The sequence below is a fragment of the Mchenga conophoros genome, linkage group LG2 (genome assembly GCF_057382185.1).
Source record: "Mchenga conophoros isolate Kocher_MC1m ecotype Shallow Benthic linkage group LG2, M_conophoros_male_GT1.1, whole genome shotgun sequence".
Lineage (NCBI taxonomy): Eukaryota > Metazoa > Chordata > Actinopteri > Cichliformes > Cichlidae > Mchenga > Mchenga conophoros.
Genome location: NC_140527.1, coordinates 39,246,727 through 39,268,284, shown reverse-complemented (window position 1 = coordinate 39,268,284; position 21,558 = coordinate 39,246,727). Strand labels below are relative to the sequence as shown.

The 21,558-nt window shown below is 39.8% G+C and overlaps 2 protein-coding genes and 1 long non-coding RNA gene across 5 annotated transcripts in view; all 3 read left to right on the top strand.

Annotated features, from left to right (window-relative positions):
- Positions 1-908: 908 nt before the first annotated feature.
- Positions 909-12,579, top strand: LOC146582617 (annexin A6-like). 3 transcript variants are annotated; one of them, XM_085245501.1, is made up of 26 exons: positions 945-1,036; positions 1,826-1,873; positions 1,956-2,011; positions 3,719-3,803; positions 3,964-4,058; positions 4,965-5,078; positions 5,164-5,254; positions 5,329-5,408; positions 5,506-5,562; positions 6,521-6,614; positions 6,883-6,978; positions 7,058-7,116; positions 7,282-7,404; positions 7,497-7,555; positions 7,826-7,904; positions 8,511-8,592; positions 8,699-8,793; positions 8,917-9,030; positions 9,698-9,788; positions 9,878-9,957; positions 10,183-10,236; positions 10,335-10,428; positions 10,533-10,628; positions 10,760-10,818; positions 10,986-11,123; positions 12,129-12,579. In XM_085245501.1, the coding sequence occupies exons 3-26, from the start codon at positions 2,009-2,011 to the stop codon at positions 12,186-12,188; spliced, it is 1,998 nt and encodes a 665-aa protein (XP_085101627.1). In that variant the 5' UTR covers positions 945-1,036; positions 1,826-1,873; positions 1,956-2,008; the 3' UTR covers positions 12,189-12,579. The 3 variants fall into 3 exon arrangements, with proteins under 3 accessions (XP_085101635.1, XP_085101615.1, XP_085101627.1); XM_085245509.1 differs by lacking the exon at positions 1,826-1,873 and having other exon boundaries at positions 909-1,036; positions 10,986-11,108; XM_085245489.1 differs by lacking the exon at positions 1,826-1,873 and having other exon boundaries at positions 909-1,036.
- Positions 12,580-17,128: 4,549 nt separating this feature from the next.
- LOC146582616 (uncharacterized) lies at positions 17,129-18,180 on the top strand. Its single transcript, XR_014888875.1, has 2 exons — positions 17,129-17,173; positions 18,145-18,180. It is a non-coding gene; the product is annotated as an uncharacterized LOC146582616 (long non-coding RNA).
- Positions 18,181-18,207: 27 nt separating this feature from the next.
- Positions 18,208-21,558, top strand: part of LOC146582615 (TNFAIP3-interacting protein 1-like) — a 3,833-nt gene continuing 482 nt past the window's right edge. Inside the window, exons 1-5 of the mRNA XM_085246253.1 lie at positions 18,208-18,328; positions 20,200-20,343; positions 20,463-20,551; positions 20,727-20,786; positions 21,416-21,554. Of these exons, the coding sequence (XP_085102379.1) occupies positions 18,208-18,328; positions 20,200-20,343; positions 20,463-20,551; positions 20,727-20,786; positions 21,416-21,554 (553 nt within the window). The remainder of the gene's footprint in view (positions 18,329-20,199; positions 20,344-20,462; positions 20,552-20,726; positions 20,787-21,415; positions 21,555-21,558) is intronic.

Here is a 21,558-nt window from a genome sequence, read left to right as displayed (position 1 = left end):
ATCATTTATCAAGCACATAGACCAGGTGTGAACTTTTATCACATTTTTATTCACCTAATGAAATACTGAGTCATGCCCCCTTTTTTTCTTTGCTGTTGCGAAGTGGAGCACTGGACTCCCTGTCAGCTTCCTGTAAGTCACCTCTAGTTTCTCATCATCTCTTCCGTCACCTTTCTCTCCACATGCGGTGTCACCAGTATCACCATGAATGAATGAAGTAAAAAGCCCAACATAAAAGATCACAGGAAATACACATGCAACACGCAAATTTGTGGGCAAAACATGCATGCATGCATTCCAGGAATAGAGCAATGAATGTGGCACTCGTTTTACTGTCATACCGCAGCTATGCTCCCCCTCCCCTCCCACTAAACACACACACGCACTCACACGCCCCTCCACACTTACTGGAGGTCTTCTGACAGGACAGAAATAGAACAAATTGTCACGTCAGTGTCAGTAAGCTGCCTCTGTTAAAACTCAGACTCGTGCGCATGTGCCAAAATTCAGAAAGTTATGCTTGCCTGTTACCAGCTCCAAGTGGTGGCTCAATATATAAAAGAAAGGTGTCAATTAATCGTTCATATATATATATATATATAGGCTATATATATATATATATATATATATATATATATATATATATATATATATATATATATATATATATTTATTTATTTATTTATTTATTTATTTATTTATTTTTTCAACATTAGGGTGTGGGGGAAATAATAGAAATAAGCAGCTATTACCCAGTCACATTTACACCCGTGTTTGAAGCATTCTCTTGCATTAAGCACGTATATATCAAAGCACCGCTCTCTCTTTCTCGCTCTCTCAAGCCCGCACTTTCTGTCTCTCTCTCACGCGCAGACATGCGCGTACGCTTTACAGAAGCCGCGCGAGAGAGCGCCGCAGTCACCACGTCACTGAGGACGAGTAACTGGCCGGCCTGAATTCATCCGACCGGGGGGGAAAGACAGACCGAGTTTAGGGGCCGCTGTCACTCTGCACCGATACTTCCTGCACCGAGAAGGTAAGCTGCTCTCTGTCGTTCGTTGTCGGCTCCATATAATGGGTCACAAATTAACAGAAAAGTTTGCTGAGGTGTCATTTTTAAATGTGCCCCTGGCACCCGTGGCTGCAGAAGGAACGGCTGTAATAAAATTCAACTCGAGGAAAGTTTAAAATGAAACTTAATTCAGAAAAACAATATACCATTAGATTTAAAGCCTCTGATTTAAAGAATATCCTTCGGTGTGTGTATGTGGGGGGAATTAACAGAGAAGGGTGTGGCCCTGTGTACATATAAAGGGAGAGAGAGGCCGAGAGGCCCTGTCCCCCAGACCTGTCTTCTGATATTAAGATAAACTGCGCGCGTGCTATTTTTGGGAAAGCCTCACTGGAGTTTTAAACAAACAGTACAGTATTTCAAACCATGTGGAGTACTCTTTCCCCCCTCAATTTAGCATAAATTCTTTATTCCTTAAAAACTATTTGTGTGTAAGTTCAGTGTAGCCTACTTCTGTGTTGTGATTCTAAATTAAGTATCGTCAGTCTAGAAGAAGTAGCTTCTCTGTACTGACGCCTCAACATGTTTACCTTGTCTGAATGTCTGCATTATAGTCAGAATATAGCTGCATGGGAAATGTGGCTCCAGCTTTCCTGCAAGTTTAAATAAAACATATTCCATCCATCAATGTATTTTTGTGTGAATATGAGGTTGAGTCTAATAAAAAGCAGGCCCCCGTCTGCTTTTTGCTCCTGCGCTCTAGCTAAGAACAGCCTGGATAATGAATAACAGTACCTCTTTGTATTTACTCAGGAAATAAAGATCATCATTGTTTGCAACATAGTTTCATCCAAAGCTGAGGTGAAGGTCACCTTTCACATTGCAAGGATGTTTTCCAGTGCAACTGGCTACCTGTACCTCAGCATTTCTGTTTTCCCTTTAGGCCTGAAACTATTGATTCCTGAGCAGTGTTGACATATAAGACCAAATATAGACATGGTAAGTGGACAAGAGCTTGGTCATCTGGCCTTGTATCATGTTAGCTATAATCAAACTGCAGACCAGATCTTGTATCAGTGCAGCAGAATGAATTGTTTTGTGTGACACTGGCGTGGATAGAGTGAGGCTGCCATCTGCCACCATGTGAGCCCTGCGCAACATCAAAAACAGGAGTGTAGAGTGTCAGTGCTACCTGCAGCACCTCGTTATACCTGACGGCATTTTTCCAGAATGACTTTGTAAAATTATTTAAGGTTAAACACAAACTAGCTCTTACCTCTTTTAAAGTTTGGGCACCAGATGAAACAAATTGCACTTATAGGGGGAGGGATGCATAGAAATCAACTTATTGTTATTAAATTCACTTTACCGAACCGTGATTAGTTTAGTTAAAGTCTGTTGCTAGGGGCTTGTGTTTGTGGCCTGTTGCCACGTGGGTGAAGCTTTACAGCTGTCCTGAGGAGTGATGTTAAGCAGAGCATATACAGTGGCTTCTGTAGCTGGGCGGAGAGCACAACTTGGCTGACAGCCTCAATGCAGCAGTAACCTCGAGAGCAGCTGCTGCAGTTTCATTTTTCAGCCGTTTTTGTGAAGATCTTATTATTACAAGATCATAATGTTGATATTTTTCATCCTTTTTGAGCTATTGCATATTAGATGGTCTGATGTGTAAAAGTTCTGTGTGCAACCCGACCCTGTCTACTTTCCCGCCCCTGCACAAACAGGCAAGCAACATACACACACTCTGATCTGTTGGGGGTGAGACAGGTGCAAATACTCAGCTGCTGTCACTGCTGCTACACCACTCCACTACTCTCAGCATGCAAGGAGGTGTGGGTTGAGATAATGCATTGTTAGAGAATGGGACATAAAGTGCAAATTTATTAAAAAAGCAAAGTGTATGGTTAAAAAAAGGGTTTACAACTGGTCTGTTCTGGAGGTGAGCAGCATATGCAAAGTCATAGCAAAGCCAAGCCCACTGCTGTTTCGAGCCATCTGCAAAATGCAAGCTGTGGCTCAAAATGTGAGATCCTCTTCTCTCATACTAGCCTTTCTTTTTTAGTCTCCTTTTTTCTACAGAAAAGCTACACTGATATGTTGACATGTAACATGAAGAATGCTCACATGTTTGGTTGTGTTAGCATAATTAGCATAGAAATGTAGTGACAAAAATTAGAGGAATTTATCCTGATGGAGACATTAATGTATCAAATTTCATGGCTGTCGACTAAAAACCCAATATTTTAATGACACATGGCAGTAGAGGAAAACCGTATGAAGCAGCAAAGTCACTGGACTTGATGACTGATTGTATCAAGTTTCATAGCAGTCCATTTAACAGTTTTAAAATGCCATCTCCAGAATCACATTGCTAATATAGCAAATAATCAAAAATACAACATAAATATACTACATTAGTATCAGGTATTGTAGACCCTTGTTGTTGCTCTTGGCTGGTAGCTGGTGGCCTCACCTCTGTAACCACAGACCAGTGTCATTGCTGTATTTATTTATTATTCAGTTTATTATTAAAAGACACCTTTGACCTAACCATACCGAACAACAGAAATCTTGTTTCAGATGTACTTTGATATCATATGTTCTTGTCACTTCTTATTTAAGCACGAAAGAGTAGCATGTCTGTGTTATTTATTCTTATCTTAACTGAAAATGTTTGAAATTGACTTGAGCTGTTCACTCTTTCAGGTGTTCAGAGGTACAATAACAGACGCTCCCGATTTTGACCCCACCGCTGATGCCGAGGCCCTTTACAGTGCTATGAAAGGCATTGGTGAGTGCCCCACTCCTCCGTGATTCATGGCCACAGAGGTGTAAAGGTCATCGTTTGTCCTCCTCACTAGTCAGTTGAATCATCACTTGACGAATTTCTCGATGCTGTCTAGGATGAGTTTTTAGGTCTTTGTTGAAAATGTTTCTTTTCTGTTTCTCAGGAAGTGACAAAGAGGCCATCTTGGACCTGGTCACCTCTCGAAGCAATGCGCAAAGGCAAGAAATCATCGCAGCTTACAAAAGCAACTTTGGACAGGTAAACAAATACATTTTTAAATGCTACAGCTGTGGTCAGAAGTTTACTTGGCATTCATCTGTTAATTTCAATGATCTAATGATTTATTTTAACCATTATTTTTTTCCAGGTTGCAATAAATGTAGAGTATACATATTTAATGGGTTTAAAATAAGAATTAGGTGCACAATTTTGAATTTATTTTGGAGTGTCTTCAATCCATGCAGGGTCAAATGTATTTTACTGACCAATATTTAGAGAAACTCAGTGACGATCTAAGAAGGACAATTGTAGATTTACGCAGTTTGGGAAGGTCTCCTGGAGCCATTCCTAACCAGCTGCAGATTCCAGGATCATCACTACAAACAACTGTACGTAAAGTTATTCAGATGTGTCACCATTTTGTCAAGGGAGTAGACCAAAACTGCCATTCTCAGAACCCAGGAACCACCGAAGCTCAAGCCTGCCATGAACTGGAAACTGTTGGAACACCAGCATCACTGTCTCCAATGAAGAGAGTTTGAAATCACCACGGACCGAGAGGATAGTGAGGAGCATCTACTCCAAAATCAACATACCATTGTAGAAAAGTCAAATACTTTCTCGAGAAATCTTTATGGTTAGATGAGACAAAGATTGAGTATTCTGGCCAAAATAATAAGAGGTATGTTTGACGGAGTAAAGCCGAGGCACCCAATTCTTGTTTTTGTTTCAGCCATTAAAGATCTATGCCATATAGTCATTTCACTGTGGGAAAATAACAGCTCAAAGAAATTATTGAAAGCCCAAAATGACCAGACATTTACGCCCATGATGAGTGTATGTGAACATCTAAGCACAACTGTAATTTCCAGACATTGCTTAGACACTTTAAAAGCTTAAGATAGCAGTTTTGAGTCCAGCATCACCGAAATTCTCTTTCATCAGGACCTGATTGATGATCTCAAATATGAGCTCACGGGAAAATTTGAGCGCCTCATTGTCAGTCTGATGAGAACCCCGGCCTACCACGATGCCAAAGAAATCCATGATGCAATCACAGTAAGCCAAAAAATTTGATTCGCTCTCACTCCATATTAAATGAGGCAGAAACTGTTTCACATCCGCCTTCATACTCTGTTTTAAGGGTGCTGGAACAAATGAGAGATGCCTGATTGAAGTACTGGCTTCTAGGAACAACAAACAAATACATGACATGGTTGCAGCATACAAGGACGGTAAGATGTTTTATCTAAGACGTCACTTGAATTACGCATCTGATAGTATTTAGAACTGTCATCTGTGTACCCAGCCTATGGCAGAGACCTGGAGGAGGATGTAATCGCAGACACTTCAGGCCACTTTAAGAAGATGCTGGTTGTTTTACTTCAGGTGAGTTGACTAAGTAGGAAACTCAAACACGCTTTGATCACTGTGCCTTTAAACTCTGACTAATCTGCAGTCTGTTGTTTTGATTCAATACTTCTAGGGGACCAGAGATGAGTCAGGAGTAGTGGATGCAGACCTGGTTCAGCAGGATGCCCAAGTAAGCATTTTATAGCCAACATAAAAGCTAAACATGCACATGCTGTTTGACTTTACACAGCCTTTGTTTGAAGAATACTTGAAGTGTCCTGTTGTAAGAGCGTCCTTTCCTTTCCTTTTAAAGTATCATATTGGTGGCAGTGCTGAATGGCCTCTGTTGCTTTAAATGAGTATTGTGCTGACACGTGGAAGCGCTGCAGTCAATTTAACAAAAATTAGTTCAGCAGATGTGTATGCATTTTTTTAAATTAAGACTAAACATAAAAGCTAATGTCAATCAAGAATTTTAGGCATCCAGGATAGTGCAGTGGGTATTTGGCTTATTAATTAAGGTCAGTACAGCTTCTGTGACCCTGAGATAAATCTTGCACCAAGGTTGTTATAGTTAACTAAAACTCAACTAAGAAATAAATGTAGATGTGAAAAAACATTTTAAATAACTAAGATAAGAATTAAAAAGTAGAGATCAGAATAAAATCAATTAAATGAAATGATTTTCTGATTTTGTAAAATTAACTGAAATAAAAATAAAAATATCATTAGTTTTAGTGTTTGTTATTTTGGTAAAATTTCATCAAAATTTGCCTTATGAGGCTTTCATGAACTTATTTCTAGAAATGTTAATGTCTATAAGACTGTAAGTCAGCTGCTTAAAAAGTCCTGTGTTTCTGTTGTAATACCTGTACTGATTTACTTAAATCTTGCCTCTGACACGATGCCCTGCTCACAGTAATAATTACTAAAGACTAAAACTAAGACTGAAAGTAATAGAAACTAAACTAAAACTAAACATTTTCAAACAATAAAAAACTGAACTGAAACGAGTAAACTCACTCTGGAAACCACCTGAAACTAAACCGAATTAAAACCAAAAATAAATAAAAATGAAATATAATTACAAAATACGAAATTATAATAACTCAGCCCTGGACCCTATCTGTTTTCTAAACTCTCTGTAGGATCTCTATGCAGCTGGAGAGGAGCAGTGGGGGACGGACGAGGCCAAATTTATCATGATCCTGGGAAACCGTAGTGTGACCCACCTCCGCATGGGTAAGCTCAGTTCTCCGAGAAAATATCTCAACAATGAGGCGTTCCAGTCATCCCCACTCTGACCTCAAGTGACTCAGAAGCTGGCTGTCCTCAGTATTAGCCTCCTGCTACTATGTGTGTTACCTAAACTTGCTAACATGCCAGGACAACCATTTTAGTCAAATCTGGGGGGAATTAAAGCACAAAGGCAAACTCAAGATTTTACACAATAATGACCCAAAAGGATGAGATTGGTACTTTTGTGCAATATTTTCCTCTGTTTGTTTAGTTTTTGATGAATATGAGAAGATTGCAGAGATGAGCATTGAGGACAGCATTAAGAACGAGCTGTCTGGAGACTTTGAGAGACTGATGCTGGCCGTTGGTAGGAAATGCACTGAATGCACCATTGTACTTTACATTGTGACACAACACAGTGCCTAATTTGGTCATTTTTCTCATAGTCCAGTGCATAAGGAGCGTTCCCATGTTCTTTGCCAAGCGCCTCTACAAGTCAATGAAGGTAAGCTCAAGTAGCCATTCAGTTTGGTTCCAGTGTGTTTGTAGGCACACTTACTGGTACAGTTATGATGAATGAGGTCTTGTTAGTGACAGATTGTTAAATTTATTAAAATTGCTCAGGATTACTTAACTGTTGCCACAATGCATCGTCCCTCAATCCCTCCAGGGTCTCGGTACAGCTGACAACACTCTGATCCGGATCATGATTTCTCGCTCTGAAATTGACATGTTGGACATTCGAGAGTGTTTCCGCCTTAGATATGAGAAGTCACTTTATAACATGATTAAGGTGAGAAAGAGAGGTACAGCATGTTTTATATGCACTCTGTATGTGAATGTAGAGCACTTATAGGACTTTGTGTGTGTGTGTATGTCAACCAGGATGATACATCAGGGGATTACAAGCGGACTCTGCTCAACCTCTGTGGAGGGGATGATGAGTAAGTTTTAGGAATGCTGCATCCAGAAGGGGGTGCTAGAGGACCACTGTATGGCGTTACTACTGTTACTTTGAACTGTGTAAAAGCTTTATTATCTTAATGAATGCTGAGGCTAATGGAAACTCTTTGTTGAAGCTTATAATTGATTTAAACAAACTTACGGTGCAGAGACTGTATTTTAGTCTTCTTCCTAGAAATGTTCCCACTATTTACCGCTTGAGGTTCTGGCTTTGCTGAGTGTGCTATGTTTTGTCAAACCGGTCATTGCAGCTTAGCTGGAGAATTCTTCCCTGAAGCTGCTCAGATAGCCTACAAGATGTGGGAATTAAGTGCCATGACCAGAGTGCAGGTTTGGGCTCCATCTGCTCCCACCTTAGATGTGTGATTGCATGTTTGCCTCAGCAGAGCCTTGCATCTCCACTACCTGCTGGCCCTGTAATGATGTGCTATGGCAATATGCTAACGGTGTTATGTCTACACAGTGAAGGCTTTGTCTAGATGTGATCAGAGTGCTGTTCGCTGAAACACAAATAGTTTTCTGTTAGAATGAACTCTCCAAACCCCCATTTGGAGAGTGAATGTCAAAAAGATCTCAGCATTTTTGACAACAAAAGGCTGTCTCTCTAATGCTTCCTGAAACTGAGCTGTTTTTCATCCTACCAACCTTTTGCATTGTTAGCAGTGTCATGAATTCTAAACTCAAGAGGGCACCCGCCCCCTCAAATGTCAAGAGATTATTATCATAAAGCCAAATGTGTTGCTTCATAATTTTTTATCAGATAATAAAAAAAATCTTGAATAACAAATAATTTATTTTGCATGTTCTTCAGCCCTCTTTGTGCTTTTAGTTCAAGCTTACAGATATGGATTTAATTAACGGATATTAGTAACTTTGACACTCTGTGAGTAAATACTAATTGTCAGTCTTTCAATTTTGTAATGTGCACTACCTCAGCTGAGGCCTACAGTCCGCCCGGCGCCTAATTTCGACCCTGCTGCTGATGCACAAGCACTGAGGAAAGCCATGAAGGGATTTGGTATGCAAACCCTGCTATATAAAACACACTGACACTATCCTGGCAACTTTGCAAAACTCTTTTTTTTTTTTTTTTACATATGGCATTTCCTTTTTCTTTATAACAGGAACAGATGAAGATGCAATCATTGATATTGTTGCATGGAGAAGTAATGCCCAGAGGCAAGAGATCAGACAGGCCTTCAAATCCCTACTTGGAAGGGTAAGACACAGGAATGATAGAAAATATGGCTAAATCACAAAATATTACCTTTATTCGTTTATTGTTATGTGTCCTCCACTGGATACGACAGCTTTTAACAACTCACTGTGTTCGGCATTCCAGGATCTGATGAAGGACCTGAAGTCTGAATTGTCAAAGAACTTGGAGAGGCTGATAATTGGGCTCATGCTGACGCCAGCTGAATTTGATGCCAAAATGATGAGAAAAGCAATGGAGGTAAAGTAGGAGTTAAACCAAAACACCCACTGATTTCTCTCTTAAATGACACTCCAGTGCTAATATGTTACATTTCTATGAGTAGTGAACACGGTTCACATTTAATCCCCCATATACTGATACCTGTTTCCCAAACACGTGGTGGTTGATATTTGGCCGAGATAAATTACATAGAACACATTTTATAGTCAAATAAAAATGTATTTATAACTTTTCAACCTGACTGAATTTCCTTATGTGGCAAACCTGACTCATCCTCTGCTCTCAGCAGAGAGCACTTGCGTGCAGATGGTGTTTCATAATTGTTTGTGTCCTCGTTTTATGCATTTTCAAATAGTGAAATATAATAATTTGGTTATTTGAAGGCAAACAGTCAAATTATCACCTAATATGGGAACTGAACAGATGAAACCTGTTTTGGATAAGTAGTAAGTCTTAGATGTTGACAACAGCTTGGAAGTCCAGTGTGTTATTTAGAATTAAACAGGCAGCTAAACTTTGAAATGGGCTCTTGTACCTTTTTATATTTCACAAAGCACTACCTTGCTGGGTCCCACACATACAATAATCAGCATAGAGTTAGAAAGCCTATTTCTTTAAAAAAAAAAAAAAACCAACAGGCACCAAAATAGCAAAAAATGAAGCTCACACTAGCTTTTTTTCCTAGGGGGCTGGGACTGATGAACACGCTCTCATTGAGATCCTGGTTACCAGGAGCAATCAGGAAATACATGCCATGAATGCTGCCTATCAGGGTGGTAAGTTTGGCACCAGAATAAGGCTTAAAGAATCACTTGCTTTGTCCTAAAAACCTTTGTCAGGGCATGTAATATATCATACTTTGCAGCCTATAAAAAGTCTTTGGAGGATGCCATTCAGTCAGACACATCAGGCCATTTCTGTCGGATCCTCGTTTCTCTCGTGCAGGTAATGTCTGTCATCATCATGAGAACTCACACTGTGTGTAATTTCCACGCCCACTCACAAGTTGCAGTCTGGTAGTCTGGTTTGTGTTCTCTGTTACACATAGATCTATTTAATCACCTCCCTAACTGTCTTTTATAGTGTCTTACAAAAAAAGTATACGTTTTTGGTTAACCACTAGCCTTACAGAGCGGCACTAATTTGCATTTAACCTCCTTGTCTGTTCAGGGTGCAAGAGAGGAGGGCCTTGCAGATGTAGAAAGAGCTAATGCAGATGCTCAGGTGACTGAATGCATCCTTTTCTTTACTGTGTTTAAATATGAAATGTAAGAATGGATCTGAAGGTTTTGTGTTCCCACTGTTCTTCCTGAACAAACCAGGAACTTGCCGATGCATGCAATGCTGACTCAGATGACATGGTGATGAAGTTCATGAGCATCCTGTGCACCAGGAGCTTCCCTCATCTCAGGAAAGGTAAAGGTCATCACAGATATGTAGGTTGCAATGATCTTTACAAGTGTTCAACTAAATTTCTCCAACAAAATGCAGTGGATTTTCGTGCTCTTTGCTGTTCACAGTGTTCCAGGAGTTTGTCAAATGCAGTAACAAGGACATTGAACAGATTATTAAGAAGGAGATGTCTGGAGATGTGAAAAATGCATTTTATGCAATAGGTAATAACTATTTTTCACTACAGACTTTATTCTCCTTTACTTTCAAGTTTGCCACAGCGGATGATACTGTTGATGAAATCCAATCTGGGTGACAACTTCTCAGCTGTTGCATGTTTCTCTTGTCTTTGCAGTCCGCAGTGTAAAGAACCAGCCCTCTTATTTTGCAGACCGTTTGTACAAAGCCATGAAGGTATCTCTTCATCCTGTTTTAGATGAGTTAGGGTTAGATCAGTTATTCAGCATGTCATCTGGATACTAGATGTCAGCCGTAACACGTGATTAGGTCACTTTTATTGGTGCAGAATCCTGTGTTGTCTAAGTCAGAATATACAAAGTATTTATTGATCTCCTCTGCAGGGTCTTGGTACAGACGACAGAGCGCTGATCCGCATCATGGTGTCCCGTAGCGAGATCGACCTTTTTAACATCCGAAAAGAGTTCAAAGAAACTCACGATGCCTCCCTCCATGAATTCATCCAGGTAGAAACTATGATTGTAAGTCTGAGTCTTTGTCTACTAACACCTCTGCTTGGCATGCTGTGTTCACATGTGACTTGTGTGTCTGTGGAGGTTTGGTTTAATTGCTTTGGTCCCGCTGTGTGCAGAGCATGCAGTGCACATCCTTTTTCTGTTGCTGCGGTAAGGTGGTGGGGTACGGTAATCTATAGCTCTCTGCGGTGGACTATGGGTCTGTGGCCACAACACAGCTGTTTAGGAATTTCCCTCTTGCATTCTTCCTCTATCTCTGCTCTGTGATTGGCTGACAGATGCAGAGACAGGAAGTTCCTAAAAGCAGTTCTATAATAACTTACAGATGAAATCAATGTGACACCAATAAAAACAAGCTGCCCTGGATTGGTTTGGAAAACACATTTCCACATTATGCAAGAGCAAGGATTGCTTTATCTTGTTTTTATGAGTTGTGCAGAGAAATAACTGAATTGATCATTTATTAAATTAATTCAATTTAATTGTACATTTTCAGTTTGCTAGTTTCAGTTACAAAAGCGGTTTCGATTTGAGCAGTTTCTCAAAGTTTAAATCTGTGCATGTTTTGAGAAATATGCTTACTTATGTTCCTCTGAGAGTTTGGGGGAAAGCTTCAAATCCCAATCTACGCTATTAATCCACCTTCCAGCACCTCTTAAAGCCAACAGCAGGAGATTTATTGGTTCTGTTTCCTCTGGAAAATGCCAGCTTGTGTTACCCTTGTTTCTAAAATGTATACTAATATAAGCTAACCAGTTGCCCTGCATAGTTTCGTTTTTGCCATAAAAATGTGAAATCTTGATCGAGATTATAAAGTAGAAATCTTTATCTACTGTATGAGTGTCAGCTGATAAACAGGGGAAATTCCACTTTTAACTCCTTTGTTGATATAGACCGATTTCTCAGCTTCTCTTCTGCATTTAACTATTGTGTGAGCCAGAAAAAAGCACTGCCTTCCAAAACATGACCAAATGATTTTTCCACTATTTGTGTTTTTATAACCATGCACAGGGTGACACGTCAGGAGACTATCGCAAAACCCTGCTGATTCTCTGTGGAGGGGAAGATTAACGCAGTTATAGCCCCGCTGCAGCTCAGTTCACAGACTTTAGTGACCACAAGACTGTTGACAGAGTGAAACTGTGATGGTTCACGTCAGCATCTTTTCTCAGTGTAACTGCTGCCACTCTTCAGCCAAATCAAGTGACCTATGACCTCGCAGCCTTGCAAGCCAGTTTTCTGCTCTCATGTCTCAACTTCCTGTCCAGCAGGATGAGACGGTTCTTTTTTTTTTTTTTTTTTTACAGTGTTATACGCTCACGATGAAGATGATCATGTTCGCATCTGTAGTGTATTTAACAAGTAGGTACTAAAGCAGAACCTTTAATTTATAGGCCATCCAACAAATACTGTGATTTGAAGGTAACACACACACCTGAATAAAAAAATACACAATTGAAAACAGTTGTCTCTTCTGTTTTTTACTACATGTTGTTATTACAGTTTTTAATTTGTCTCATCAGACCACACATTCTCTTGCTGTACCTTTTTTATGACGTGGGTTCCTGTATTTGACAAGGCACTTTAATAATTAACCATGTTGATACTGGCAACAGTACAGAGGTGAGCAAAATGGGAACTAGAATATTTAAGATCAGGAAACCCCCCTTCCATTTTAATACCTCTTCTGCTTAGCAAAAATACCCATATGTTATTGTTACTCATAAAAGAGAACTAGTGTAAATAAAGGCTGACAATGCCAGAATAGCAGATTTGAGATATTGAATAGCAGCTAATAGATAGTTAACACGCTCATATTAGCTCTTCCACATTTGCGCGTATTAACGCGTCACTTTATGCTTCATTTCACGTGTGTCAGTTGCACTTGTACACTTGTTTAATGCAGAGGAAAAGTGCAAGACAGCTGTCTTTTTCTTGTTAGTGTTTCAGCTCATTGCATATGTGTGAGCGCAGCTGTTGTCGGGCCACTGCAAGTTAAAAGAGGAAAGAAGAAAAAAAAGATGTGGCGAGGAAATCCCCTGCAGTACGCCAAATCCAAGGCAGTCTGCAGCTCTTGCTGCTCTCAGTGGCACACCCAACTTGAAATTGCTCTATTTGATCATAATTACAGGAGATTAAGAGATTACTGCAATAACACTTTGTTAATGTCAATACATACACTGTTCTTGAATTTCCCTTTTGATAATGGGGGATTTTTTTTTTTTTTTTTTTTTTTTTGCTGTAGCAACGATGAGCTCATACTGCATAAATTAAACAGATTCAAGTTTACATATTTCAAAGGTGCTCAGTTCTCAGAGGGAGTCGAAGATATTGCTTTAGCCGTTGACTTCATGTTGTTATAGTTTTCATAACTGTGGTTCCTTCATGCAAACAAGCCAAGCACTGTTCTGCATGTAGGCCTACCACACTGTGCATACACACTAGAATAAGTTGTCTTTGCATTTTTCTCTGTTATACTTGTCACATTATGTGCCCAGTGGCTCTTTTGTATCATTCAGTATTGTAGGTTTTTTGCCATGCATCCTTATATGAAGCACGTGCATGTGCTGCAAACTGCAAGCTGCTGCACATAAATGATTTAAATGTATACAGCTTTCCATTCATGTGTTGGCAAAGGCAGGCCAAACAGTTGGACACACACCAGGTTCTGAGCCTTCAGTATCAGGCCATTTTATGGGTTATGGGAATTCCCCAAGTCTCACAGTAAAATCGCTTCCCCCAATTCACCAGTTTCCTTAAAAAGTGCCTCTCCGATACGAGCTAAATGTGTGGGTGAGTTGTTGTTTATTTGTTTTAACATTTGAAATGTAAGTAAAGAATATTTTAGATGTGTGAATATTTATAGATATGTGATTTTTTTAAAATATAGTTTTGGGTGGGTCAGTTTTTGTTCTCAGTTATAGGCTGCCCTTTGTTTGCAACAGAATGTTTTGGGCAAATGGAACAGTGAAAACATGCATCACGCTAGAAAAGAAGAGATTTGTGATAAATATTGTATAAAAATCTGTTGTATATACTGACCACAGTGTATATTATCATTACTCTCAAAACTTGTTTTGCGTTTGTTTTTTCCATTTAAAAACAGTTTTCAATATGTTGTGGATTATAAAAACTGAAGATAAAAGAACTCAAATTATACTTTAAAACTGATTTACTCACTATCATAAAAAAATCTGTTAGTATCCATTACACACAGGCCTAGACGAACTGTATTTGTCAAGCTAATACAAAGTCTTGGATTTTATAAAGTCTACAACTTTTTTTTTTTTAACTAAAATTGATGTAAGTAACCTGTAAAATGTTAAAATACATTTGTATCTGTTGCCAGTGACATGTAGCCCAATTTTTGAGGTTTTTTTGCATTGCGATAGTCTCAGCAGCAATAATGTCCCTGATTTAATGCCTCGAGAACGATGGCTGGTCACTACTCGGCTAACAAAAGGACTTTTTGTATTAAGTAGCACAGAACTAATGACTATCAGCTGCTAATTTCCACTGCTGGGAGATGAGAAAGCGTCCCTGTCTCAGCAGGGTGAGGTGCCTACTCTGTGCTACAGACAAAAAGGGTTTAGAGAAGGGCTCAAATTTGAGGATTGCTCATTTAAAAAAACAAACAAACAAACATACCATGTGTTCATTCTGCTAGCTTTGTGCAGTGCTTTAAAATATTGTCAAATGTTGGTGGGAGCATAAGAAAAAGTGTGCAGTTTGTCACCCAGCAAGACTGAATGATGGTGACATTTCCTGTATCCTCAGGCCTGTAGTTTTTGTTTTCTTCTGGCAGTCTCAGAGTCATCAGCCTGTTTATCATTTCTGCACACCACAGCAGCCCGAAGTGGAAACACTTTGCACCAAAAAAACATATGGGCAATGTAAATGTTGGCAGGCACAGGAATGAGGAAAAAACAACTTCTGTGTGTGTGACAGCCACATGAGCTGTGCTGTTGCTTTTTCCTGTAGACACTAAATGGCTCTCTGGGGACCACAGTCACACATTTTTACCAGACTTTTATGGCCAAAGGGATAGATACCCTTTGTGTGTGCATATGTGCGTATGCCTATTGTTTCATTGTTGTACGTGGCTTTAGTTGAAGCATGTGATTTTTCACTTGACTTGAAAAGGGCATTTATAGCTGATTTGTGAAAGGATTTTCAAATAAGGCGTGTTGTCTTAAATCACATGCTGTCCACCCACTGTCTCTTGTTTTCTCACTTATTCTCTTTCTTTACAGTAAGATTTTCTGTCAGAGAAGTTAAGTCAAAGACATCAATGAGTAAAAGGAAATTCTATTGAAAGTCAAGCTGATTTCTCTGTTAAAGCAGTTTTAACACTAAGTCAGTAACACACCAGTAGAGTTTTTACATGACAGGAAGTAACAATAATAGAAAAGCTAAACACAAGTATAAGATTAGATGAGGTTTGGTATAAATTATGTCATGTATGGCAGTTTTACTTGTTATTTGTGTAAGATTTTTATTACAAATTACGCAGGAGGCTTCTTAGCCGGGAATATCCTTGTGTGGTTCCGTGTGATTGTGTGTAGCCACAAGCTGAATGATCAAGTATCACACTTTGTGTTTCCAGCTACCAGAGGAACAACGTAAATTACTCCCTGAGGAAGAAACATAACCGCAGATTATCTGTTCGTTAATTCCCACAAGATGTCACTATTGCTCCAAGTGATTAATTTTAGCCTTCTTGGGGGGGTCTTCAATAAAATTGGGAGAGTTCTGGTCAAATACAGTGAGCAATGTGTGAGAAACACGGTTTTAAGTAAAAGTTCCATCCAATAAATGATGAGTCTGTTAATTTTGCACTGTACACGTTTTCCTTGTCTAACAATATATGGGTGTTCCTCCTTTCCTGGGACAACACAGATATAACTCAAGTGGACGGTTAATTAAAAAGAGTTAGGTCAGCACTGAAAAAACTAATATTTGGGGTTGATTGTGTTATAGGTACAGTGTGCACTCTTAATACCTCATATTAATGGACTGGGAAAAAAAGAATATAACTACTGTAATATTCACATCTCACAGGCTGAACTCTTATACAAGCTCAAAAAACATAAAAGTCAGTTATTCAACTTATTTATAAAACATATAGTTCATCTTCATTTTATTTGTTATATCACAGTTAAAACTAATCAATTTCTTGATCAACTAGATAGTTAATCAGGAAATAGACAAAACACAGTGTGTTTGAACGTTTTTCAGGAAACTACTTTTTTAAAATGTATTTTTTAACCACATTTACGATTTGCTCATTTTTTAAAAAAATGTAAACAAATGTTTAATTTATCCAGTGTTTCATTTGCATAAAAATGTGGATGGAATAACAAGTTTTCTTCCAGCTCTAAACTCATCATTACACATCTCTTAACAATAATTTAGTTCAGCTTAAAAAAAAATCTGCGTAACTCGAACTAAACGTATTGCCCTCTCAGTTCAGAGGAAATATGTGATGCAATCACAGAAACCCCCACCAGCTCCATCTCTGAATTTATCAATGAGGGAAAAAAGTCACTGAGTGAAAAAGGTCGGGTTTGTCTCATGACTTTGGGGGGATGGAGTGGTAGTCGGGGTTCAGTGAGTACACAGTAAAAACAATAATAAATGTTAATACGAAATATAATTAAAATGATTAAAATTCAAGAGAAAATATAGGGGATTTAAAAATTATTATTATTATTATTATTATGAGTCTTACTTGCCATCGAATTATTGCATCATTCACTATTTTGCCATATATGGATATTGGTGCCTAAAAGTAGATCATGTGAACAGGTTTGGCAATTCTGGTAATACCGCCACGGTTAGAATACATGTAGAGCGTTTGCTCCAGTGTTTACATTAAGGTCAGCTGCTCCTGTTGGTGCCCCTCTGATAGAGCCGAGCTGCGATTGGCCACGTTGCTGTCAATCATCGCTGTTTACCAACGTTTGCGAGGTGGAATTTCCCAGGTTACAGCATAGACTCAGTAGACACTTCGCAATACATGTCTGGGCAGACGAGAGGCCACTGCGAGCTGAAAGGTACCGAGCAAAAAAAGCCACCTCTTTTGTTGTTTTGGCTTGGCGTTTATCTCCGCGTTTCCAGCGATTTACCGAATCGATTACAGTCTCTGTAGAGGAAAAATAAGGGGAGTTAGCGCCTTCGTTTCCCGCACAGTCATCTAGTGTTAGCTAGCCGGACAGCTAACGAGGATGTTGCTAGCAATTTGCATGACAACAGCGAAAACTAATATTAGCTTTCTTCAGCCAATCAAGGTAGCTGTCATTTGCTAGATTGTGGTGTATTTGAGCCTGGTCTCCTGGATAGATGTGTGTTACTTGGATTTGCATTACATTTTGTTTTGTTTTGTTATTTTTTTGCTCTGCTTTTGTTCCCTTTTCCCCAGGATAAGAACGTTGTAGTTGTCATAATATGCTATCACCATAGCTAACACATTTTTGCCATATGTCCGACTCTGTCAGGGTTCATAGTACAGCATTTGTCCTCTCAAAGTCGTCGGAGGATTTTTATTTTCCGTCCAACGTTTCGCTCATAGTCTACAGTCGTCCTGTTAGAAATGATAACTTAGAAACAGGTCGTTAGTGTCACGCTGTATAGTATAAAACAAAAAGCGGGTGGTATTAATGTCATTTGAGCATATTTGCTTTTACTTTCGAGCTCCTGTTATAAAACTTTATCTTATGTTCAAGTGTTCAACTTTGAGAGAGAGTACGAGCGTATTTGGTGATCTTGTGGTGTACCTGTTATACTTTCAAATCACCTATGTCACTGACACAATTTTAAGTCGGAACTTAAATATAACCTCACAATGTAAAAAATTGCCAAGATTTCTTTTTCCAGTTGTTTACTTTTTCAGCCTGTTAGAAAACTCTTTGTTTTCTGTAAAGGTCAGCTACTCCTGACTTCTTCTGTGTGTTCTGGTGTCTCCTGCTGCGTAGCTTCTGATATTTTTGTTAAGTTAAAAATACCAGTTTGTGTCTTCTTTCCACAGTTCAGAGGACGATGTGTAGGAAGTGAGCAACTGCAATGGAGGGGAAAGGACCGTACCGCATCTATGATTCCGGGTGGGAGTGAGGTCAAGGCCAGGGATGAGGCTGGAGGAGGGAGCAGCTATCGGCAGCTGCTGGAGGAGAACAGCATGCTGAGAGAACGGATGAAGGGACTTAAGAGCTTAGGTATGTTTCTAAAGACTAGTTATCTCAAGTTGAAGTTAAGGCCGTGTGCGTCTGTTTGTGTGTCAGTCCTTTTCAACTCCTGGGGGTGTGGTGATCCTTTACCAGAGGCTTGGAAGTTTGAGAGTTCTGTGCAGTATCTAGGATTGCACTCCTCTGGACAGCGACCTCTGACATTGTGCCTGGAATCTGCTGGAGCCATTCTTCCAATCTTGGGGTTACAGCTCCTAATGCTCCTGTTACCACACTGCTCTCCATTTTTTCTTTCAGCCACTGGTACTTTTTTGTTTTCTTGTGAACTCGCTTTCAGATTGTGCTCACCACTGGGATTACCATGTCTATCACTGCCTGCATTGTGATAGACGAGGCTTTTTCTGCTCTTTGTCATCCACCACTATGGTTAGCAGCCACACGACTGTCTAGAACTTGAAGTCCCGTAGGACCTTAGGGCTTGTTGTTCTCACCCATCCTTGGCTGTATCTCCCATCAAGAAGTGTGGCTTTTTATTCCATATGTAGCAACAGATGTTCCTGTACACTATCCCAGCCTCTTGATTGTGTCGACAATGCACTACATAGTCTCCGGGGCTCCTTTGCACAGCCTTCACGTGGGTCCTTGGACCCAGTGCTGTTATTTCCAGTGCTCTTCTGATCTGCATGTGTCCTATATTGACTCATGTGGCCACTCAGCCTAGTTCATGAGACCCTGAGTTGATCTTCCATGTTAAGCAGGTAATTGGCTGGCTTGTAGTTTGATGGTGTTGTACCCTTGTGGGGGATCCTTCATGCTCAGATTGTTCTGGCCTTTGTTATCCAGTGCGGAGGAGTACCTGCTGTTAGCAGTCCCTTTTATTTGTGCTGCCAGGTGTCCATGGTGTGTTAGCTTCTTCATCTATCATCTTCAATTATTTTAGGTCTTGGTGCTGTCTAGCTCTTCATTCTTGAGGCTCGTTGCTGGATGTCTGCCTTTGTGATCTTGATTGGCACTTTTTCTGTGAGGTTGGTGCTCATAGATCCACCAGCCACTTGGCTTTGGTGTTGTCGTTTCTTCCTCCCAGGTGTTCTTCCATTATTTCTCCAGCCTACTTGGACTAAAAGTAGATCAATATTTTTTATTATTGTGGCAGTGACATATATAAGCTCATTGGTTTTAGTGCTATTGGTAGTCGGGAGAGCTAGAGGTAGAGCTGTGTTCACACCTACAAGTATCTCCTGTGATGGGATTTTGTCAGTGAGTGAGGGGAGTTGTGTCCTTTGTTTCGAGTCTACCTTTAATTTGGTCACGATCTTCATCCTCAGCTCAGTAAGATGGAACATCTACTTCAGTTAGACTGCTCTTTTCGGCTCATTATGTCCGTAATACCACTGGATTTCCAACTTCGATGGTGGCTTTCTTTTACTGATGTTAGAGCGCTGAGTTACCATGTGCTTCTTGGTCACAGTGGAAGCTCATAAAGTTTTTTCCAAAATTTTCTACACAGAAAGTTGAGATTGTTCAGCTTGAATTCTGTAGCAGCAGAAAGTTGAACAGACATTTTAAATAACACATTTGTCATTTAAAACAAATTTGACATAGGCACAAAGACAACATGTGATGTTGTAGCATCATATCCTAAAGTGTCATTCAGCAATTATGGTGAAATGTAGTGAAACCTGAAAATCTGCTTTGGTCATCCAGTTAAAAACTCACATGCTAACAACGTGAATGGCTCAGTGACTAACTAAACGAGTCCTTACTTTCTCACAGAGTTTCTGTCACACGTTGTTTGTTGTTGTGCTGATATTTTTAGTGACAACAGGGTTTGCCAGTAGAAACAAAGCAAGATTAAGTGAAGGTGTTACTAGATAGAGACGAGCTCTCTCCAATACCTGCAGGTGATTTGCTGGAAGAGTCTCAGTCAGAGGCGTCGAGGCTTCGACAGCGAGTGGAGGAACTTGTGAGAGACAACGAAGCCCTGAAATCGTCCAGCTTCGCAGCCAGTTTGTGTATGGGAGGGCCCATTCAAACTGAGACACAAAGTAGGTTTCACATACTTAAAGGCAACGAAGAAGACTTTTCTTCACATTTTTGGATTATTACACAGTGTGGCCAGCATTTGGCTGATTGTTACCATTAATATTCATTTGGTGTATTTCAGGTAATAAACCCTGTTTACATACCACAGCTGAGCAGAAGGAGGAGCAATCGAGCTGTTTAGGAAAGACTCTTCAGCCAGAGAAGCCCAATGTAAATAATTTGTTTCTGCTTTCTGTTCAGGTAGAAATGACCCTGTTATTATTTTAAGACTAGATGTAGGCATTATCAGGGCCTAAAATATAACGTCCGACTGGAGAATGTTCACTTCGTCGTTGTTTTTTGGGATCATGTTCGAGTTGTGTGTGTGTGTATATTTTTTTTATAGGATGCCATTTCAGAGTTTGAGGTGGTGAATATGGAGGGAAAGACTTCAGAGGCATTGACAGTACGTACCAGATGAATAGCTCAAATCTATTTGAATCATATGGTTATTTTTAGCATTTATTCTTTACCCTTTAAAAGGATATTATTTTGTATAGGTTTCGGTTTAGTGAGGTTAAATTTAATCATTCCTCTTTATAGCCATTTCCTCAATATTGGACATACATCCTTGGTGTGTTGACTCACCAAAAAACTCAATACTGGTAGCTCCAGCCTGAGTCAGTCAGGGGAAAGTCCAGGATTGTCACTGACTAGAATTACACCGCTGATTCATTCACATACTAAATCCCAGGGGATGTGTTAACAGGACACGAGGCCAGTGTTGAGGTGAACATGTTAAAACCTATGCTAGTGGCCAGCCTGTCACATATTCTAACAAATTTAGCCAACCTTGCTATCTAAAATATATGTTGGCGAAAGTAGAAAAGCTAATTGTAGTCTGTGGAGAGTAAAAATAAACCCAACAGGACCAACTAGTTTGCCTTTCATACAAATCGGCTGCTCCCTTTCATAGAGAACGATGACTCTTACAGAATGGTGTTTTAAATAATTGAGATGTAATTGAGAACACGCTCACTGAGTCAGCTTGAGAAGAACAGGTGACTGACTGGTTACTTGTGTGGGTATCTTCAGGCCGGGTCAGCAGTAGGAGTAATTCCCCTCCTTCCTCAGGAGAACATCGAGCTAGCAAGCCAGCTGAAGAGGCTTGAGAGCTCATTCAGCATATTTGCTGAGGAGTCCAACCCAAACCAGCTGTTAGCGCACCTTGGCCGCAT

Bases quoted from the DNA above. Each gene is read 5' to 3' on its own strand.
- LOC146582617 (XM_085245489.1), top strand. The intron at 3,804-3,963 runs GTGAGTGCCCCA...TCTGTTTCTCAG, and splicing joins CAGTGCTATGAAAGGCATTG to GAAGTGACAAAGAGGCCATC. The intron at 7,405-7,496 runs GTGAGAAAGAGA...TATGTCAACCAG, and splicing joins CACTTTATAACATGATTAAG to GATGATACATCAGGGGATTA.